We start from the raw sequence: 7,300 nt of genomic DNA, 5'->3' as shown, positions 1-7,300 counted from the left end.
GTAAATGAGACTTCTACATTTGATCAAAACAAAGTAAAAAATTTAGAAATCTGACATAAATTATTGCATACTTTTATATAAAAAGATATATTAATAAATGCAATTTTCAAGTGTATAAAATAAATTAAAAAGCTTAAAGAAAACTAAAACACAAATTTATTTTGTGTTTCCTGATAGCATTATACTTTAATAAAAGGAAGGTACTTTAAGGTGATATCAGAACATAATAATCCACTGTACCTGAAAGATCTCTATTTCTTCTTGAACTTCCTTAAGACCAGAATCAATTACTTTAAGCTTTTTACTGAGCATTTCGTATTCTTTTTTCAGCAATTCTAATGATTTTTTTTCTCCTAAAAGTGTTTCTTCAATGTTTAATTTACTTTCCCGTAAATTACACACTGCATCAAAATCATGTTGCTCGCAGCCTTCAGGACATATACTGTCATCCAAAACTGTCATTTCATTATTTTCTTTGGAATCATCCTCTTTGTAGCTATCATCATCCATATCAGAGGACCAACTGGAATCACTACTCTCACTCTCAGATTCTGACTCTATAAATAAAAAAGCATTTCAATTAATTGTTCAGGTATATGTTAGGATGCCTAATATACACTTTCAAGCCATGTAATATTAGTTTTAGCTCAAAGTCCTATGTATGTTTTAGCTGATATGTGATAATAAAATCGAAATAAGTCTAATATTATTATAATTATTTCATCCTTAGCTGTCTCATGTAGGTTTTCAGTAAAAGTATATACTATATCTTCATTTTCAAATACATTTTGTCTACAAAAGCCCAATGCTGACGATGCCTTTTGCTCAACATCACAGCTCATTGTGACCTCACTTACAATTTAAGCCTTATTATTATTTTGTTTCACTTCAAAGTTGAACAATGAAATAAACATCACCTTGAAACCTTCTCAACAAACTACTGGCTTATGAAGATAGCAACAAGCTCCCCTTTCAAAAATCATAGCACCAGAAAGGAAAAACCCATGGAGCATAATACCCACTGGGGAGGGGCCAGCCTAGTGTAGCATCACTCAGTGAGAAACTACATCCTTCTCATGCAGGGAATACTCTTCACCCAATAAAGGTGACAGAATTACTTTCTGTGAGCTGGTAAAGTGCTGCATAGGTGGGTGAAATGTAAGATTGCTCAATTGGCCATTATCTCTACGATAGTTGGCTGGGCATGAGTGTGTAAAAGTAGCTAGAGCAATAAGTTAGGCTGTATCATATTGAGAAAATACTTAAATGAGATATTCACTAGAAGAATCAGGTGCTGGGAGGAAATATCCCATTATCTTAGATACAACTATACAACTGACCTATCTGCCTTGAAAAAAGTAACATCTGACAAAAAGTCATTATTCAAAGAATCAATAACCAGATAACAAACGACAGAGTTCAAGCTGTGCCAGTTGCTTTTCCCAGGGGTTGAGCATAATGGTTTATATACTGTACATGTAGTCAGATAAAGTAGCAAGTTGGTACACTGTATAATAAGTTATGATGAATAACAGCTCAATAAAGATAACTTAAAATTGCTTTTTGTTTGTTTTATGTAAAATAATTTATTCATCAATCACATTTATTTCATAAACATCTAAGTATCCCATTTTTATTACATACATATAAAATATTACAAACTGAAACAAAATTTATTTAATAAAAAATCGTCCATTTTTGTTTGTTTTGCATGGAGTCATATTGAATGTTCACGAGTCTAGCAGTTATTATATCAAGAAGTATTTCATTGTTAGTTTTCAGTGCACGATTTTAGTATCAATTTATAAAATAATGTGTCAATAAATGTCCAGAATTCTACATCAGAGAAACTGGAAGAAAATTGGAAACTGAACATAATAAAAAAAATCCCATACTTGTATTTACCACCATTGCAACTCAAAACATCCACAGTATATTTATACAAAATGCTGTAATTTTAAACAAAAAAACAAATATTGTATCTTAATTTTGATCAGAGACTGCTTCACAGCTTAGTATATATCTTGGTACCCCAGTGTGTTCAAGTTAAACCCCTTGGTACATACATGTAGGTATTTTGGTTAAAAAACTTTCAGGTCCTGAAAGGTAACCAGGGGTGGTCAGAAACTATTGTTTGTTTTCATCCCACTCGTGGAAATAAGGTTTATTCTTTTAGTGAATGTAGTAGATTTTGAGCTAATGACCTAGATGTTAAGTGACTTGATTAGTACTTACTAGCAGGGTGTGAAGCTTATTAACTTGCTGGTTGTTGAGTGATAGACTCAACTAATCTTTGCAATAAGCATGGCTAGTGAAAGGTCTCAAGGAATCTGGGAAAGCTGCGAATGTCTCAAGCTAAGAACAGGAAGTCGCTGTAAAAAACAAGGTTTGAAGTGTTGATATAGAAACATGACGTGGATGTTGATATTGACCAAAGTTATGATTAAAGCACCAAAATAAACGAAACAAGGAAATTGGAGAATTTTTAATCAACTTGAAATTGTTTTAATGCAGCATATTACCTTTTATGTAATATTTGTATTCAGAGAGGATTACCTTATTAGGTATTGGCTAGAGTCTAGCAATAATGTAGTTCAAATATTTATTCTAATTTCTGCTGGTTCTTTTACATTCATGGAATGGCCCCTTTTCAGAGCTGGAATCAAAGGATCCAAGTTTCAAGGTGAATATTTGGTTTAGGATAGGGCTGTTTTGTTCTGTGACCTGTTTATTCCATACTGTATACAATGTATTCACGTGTCCCTGTAAATTACATTATTGATATAAAGAAAAGTCATTATAGAGAGGTTATTATTTTGACCTTCCGGCCAAAAATCAGATCAATGTAAAATCATTCTGTGCACAGAAAAAAGTCGTATTTAAAAGGAAGTCTTTATTGGGAGGGGTCGTATCCACCAGGGTCTACTGTAGAAGCAAAAGCAGATGTGTAAGTACCATTGGTGAAACTTGTCCAAAGATTGGGTAGGTTCAGCTGGAGATTGGGAATCCTGGAACTAAGACCAGAGTGGAACAATCTACCTGGTGCACAGTGGTACTAATATTACTGACTATCAGGGTGCCTCAACTTGTCATTATAGTATCGGATGACTCCTGTTGAAGAATGTCAGAATGTGGAAAGATGAATTGGTAATCTAGATGATTCATGACACCAATATTAAATATGCAAATACATATAATTTGGCTTGGTGTGTATTAATGGTGCACAGGCCTGGTGACAACATTAAAGGGGACCTAAAAAAATCTGTGTGCTAGGTTAAATCACTGGGAAATAGTACTGTCAATGAAATCTTATAACAAACGATGGGACATGTGTTCAAAATACAAATTTGATTCAAAAAAAAAAACCAAAGCGAAGATAATTCAAACTAAGGTTCTAATCTAAATGAAATGTTTAAAATTTGATATCTTTCTTTCTAATAATCAAGAAAATTATGGAAGGAAAGGCTACACTATGAATGATAATGAACGTTTAAAAACATTAATGTAAAAATGCCAATAATTCCTTAGAAAAAAAACATGTCTGAACAAAGCAGTGTCAAGGAAAAAATAAGCCTTTCTTCCAATGCTAGTGTTTAAAGAGAGTACTGCACATGGAAGATGTGTCACCTTCCTATTGGTGGAGATTATGGTCTAATGATGATTACATCAGAGGCTGGTGCAGTATATGTTAATAAATGTAGGAGTGGGAGCCACATTCAAGGCTTGTGGCATGTCCAAAGATTTTTATGGCAGTGGCTCAAGGTAATATGTCTTTGTTGTGCAGAGAGATGAGTATACATTTCTGAAAGGATTAAGCATCCTTGGTGAAAAGCATATAATTCAAGAACATGCTGCTCAAGCACAAGCAATATTTAAAGCTTGAAATGAAGGATGTCACAAAAATGTCTATTATTAGGCAATTTAAAAGTCCACAATTTCAATGGTTGAAGATGAAGAGATAACTCAATTTGGTAAATCTGATTAGGTCATAATGAGGCAAGTGACCTACTGCTACCTATATGATTCTAGAAGCATCCACATGCTTCAAGCGTAGTGAGTAAATTTCTGAACTAAAAAGAGAACATAAACATCAATGGAATAGTGAATGCTGGTAGAATAATCAGATTGAATCAACATTAATTGTATATGAGGGAACACGCCCTAGAAAAGGTCAAATTCTTAAAACTACTATTTGCACAAATGACTATTTCAGAGGATGAATATCTGAGGCACAATAAATACATGTGGCTCATGCCAAAAGGTAGGTAATTATAAATAAACTAAGGCATAAATAAAAAATATGATTTAAAACTGGTTCACTCACCAATGAGACAAATGTAGAAAATCAAGAAGATGATAGACCAAACAGTCAAGTGGAACAAACATTTGAGTGTAACCTTATAATGTGTAAGGAAGAGGTCAAAGACCAGACTGATAGCAAATGAGAACAAGCCATTCTGACGAAGCCACAGGTCTTCAAAATGAAAGAATCTGGCACCTAGTAAATGCCCCTGAGAACAAAAGTGGTGCAATAGACATACCTTTTCAAAAGTGCAAAACTATTAGAAAGCATCTTAACATACTATACGAAAATGTTTCCAAACATCTCAAGGTAAATTAAGAATTTAGAGGTATGATTTTGAGATACGTGATGATCCAGTTCATCTGATATACAAAAGTTCAAATTGTTTGAATGATTTTAAGATTAAAATTGGCCCAAAAAGTGTGAAGCAAAATATATACACACTCACACATACATATACATTTTAAATTAGCTTAAAATGAACCAAACCAAGTTGTAGCTCATATCTAACTGTTTATGTGATGTCAGTCTGCGTGTTTGGTTCTTTGTGTTTACCTCACACTGTTGTTTGTATTTATTTTTGTGCATGACTGCATCAACTTTTCCAACATACTTTGAATTATTTCAAGCAATAACAGAAACATTGTCCTCACAGTTTTTTGAAAGGTTAGAGTTGCTTTATGAGATATTAATATGTATTTTATACAAGCAGGTAGTATTTGGATATGTATTTTAGGTGTAAAATCTGCTTCAAAAACGTATAGTTGTGCATAAATGCAAGGCCTACAAATAAGCATACAAATTATATAAATAACAAATAATTTTGTGAATTTTGAAAGAACTATATATGAACACTTGAATTGATTTTGTTCACTTTAACATTTTAAATCCCTCTTAGTATTGTTAAGGCATGTCCAATCACACTCATATAAATACAGTGTGTACTTCTACTGTGTTCTTCTCTGTAACGTACTATTTAAATTGCAAATGTGACAACACTACACATTTAGCTCTCGAGATGGGTAAAATCCTAAATTTTGTATAAAAATCAAGTGTTTTAATCTGGAATTTGTGATAATAACTTTGATAATGATCTTTAGCTTCCAGTTTGCACTCAAAAATCTTAATTCAAATAAATTCATATAGTAAAAAGAATAGTCCCATTGGTTAGTAAATTTCTTCAGTATTCTATATACAAATATATAAATCCTGGAACAGTGCCAGATTAAGGCTTGGGGGGTACCTGGGGCATTTGTGGTCCTGTCCACATGGCCAGCACATACAATTAAGAGCATTATATATATCTTTTGTGATTGTGATACTTGTAAGTGGTAAATGTTATTGAAAAGGTGGTTTGACCAAATCTACAAGTACTATAATCATTCAAGTTCTAAACAAATAGTAACAATTATTTTTCCATAAAACATTTTCACTCCTTGATTACAAAAACCATACAGCCCAATATATGTAGACATACCTTTAAAACTATAAAGATATATGATATTATATATTGATTACATATATAGTGTAAATTACTGTAGACATTCTGAATATGAACAGTCATCCATTTTTTAATAAACTACAAAAGCATCAGTTCACTCTCAATGCTCAGCAGTGTTACTGCCTTTAGCCACTCATCCCCTGTTGTTGATCGCAATTTATTCTTTATAAGTATTAATTTGCTGAACGAGTGCTCCCTGAGCAGTTTGTGACCATTAAACAAAGGTACATTCTGAGAGATACAGGTACCTTAGGAAAACCATCCTCAATCCCTTGTTAGTACAAAAGCTTAGCTTGTGATCATGGTGTGTGACAACCTCTTCCTTTGACAAACTGTACAAACTGAATCATTTCTTGAGGATATACTTATTTATCTAGATCTTGTGGAGAATGTGCAGCTAATTTGGTAGCGTCTTCCTTTATTTCTCTGTCCATCATTGTGGAAGAGTTCAATACAACCTTGAAATGATTGCAGATAACTGTGTACACATCAATTCTATCATTCAATGTCATTTTAAGGTAATCAATTTTACACAACTCCAGATTAATACACTCCTCATTACCCACAATTTTTGTTTTTCTTGTAGTCTGATCTACCACATGCTGTTTGTGCTTCCCTCTCAAACTTCCACATATATTACAACTAGCTGGTGAAGTCTTTCTCCCCCTTACTGCGTGTTTTAGTCCAGCTTTTATAGTGCTGGAATGGTTTTTGAAGATTACAGAACCAGAACTAATGCATGTGATTCTTAATCAGAACTAAGTAGCTCAGGGTCATGTAACTTCTAAGAACTGCCTGCTCATTCCCCAGGCATAGCAGCTAACTGTCCTGGGTTCATCCAGGCTCAGATAACCCTTGACTTTGCATGTGTTTTTCTAGAATCACCATCTGGTCTTGAGAACTCTCGTTTCTTTTTAAGTGTCCTCTGATTTTCCTATTAATGAACTCTTTTAATAATATGTGATGCAATCACTTGCTTACTTCTCAAATTCATGTCTCACTTTCAAAAACATCTTGTCAGCTTGATAAATAAAATAATATAAGTTTGCTATGATAAGAAGAACCACACAGCAAGTTACAAAAATTCCCAACTACAAATTTGACCGTCACATAAACATATACCACTGGCATTTGGTTTATTTATAAGGCCAACTAGCTTTTAAAAAAACGTCTTTGACAGTCCTTAAAAAAACAACAACTATTTCTTGATACTATAAAATCATACATCTTATCCAATTCTCTCATGAAATAAATCAACACTGAACAATTTCTTCACAAAAATCATGTTCCTACAGGTGCTTGCTTCATCAGCAAAGGTGAATTAAGCACCTAATAAACTAGATAAAAAGAGAATTGAAGGATAATTCAAAATATAATATGAGCTAAACAGAAAATGTTATTCCACTGACACACTAGGAAGAATAAGGTGGCTCTGCACTTCAAAAAAACAGGTTAGGCAACTTTTTTAAAACTTTCTTTAACTGCAAGCCAAATAT

At 33.1% G+C, this 7,300-nt stretch overlaps 1 protein-coding gene across 1 annotated transcript in view; it reads right to left on the bottom strand.

The window, feature by feature from the left end:
- Window positions 1–240: 240 nt before the first annotated feature.
- The window catches only part of LOC111085448 (cilia- and flagella-associated protein 44-like), a gene marked incomplete at its 3' end in the record, with an annotated part of 13,413 nt that continues 6,353 nt past the window's right edge, over window positions 241–7,300 (bottom strand). The window contains exon 3 of the mRNA XM_022384043.1: window positions 241–557. Within this exon, the coding sequence (XP_022239751.1) occupies window positions 241–557 (317 nt within the window). The remainder of the gene's footprint in view (window positions 558–7,300) is intronic.

The sequence above is a fragment of the Limulus polyphemus genome, unplaced genomic scaffold, assembly GCF_000517525.1.
Source record: "Limulus polyphemus unplaced genomic scaffold, Limulus_polyphemus-2.1.2 Scaffold395, whole genome shotgun sequence".
NCBI classification, from domain to species: Eukaryota; Metazoa; Arthropoda; class Merostomata; order Xiphosura; family Limulidae; genus Limulus; species Limulus polyphemus.
The sequence above is the reverse complement of the archived record's forward strand: the minus strand, read 5'-3'. Positions and strand labels throughout refer to the sequence as shown.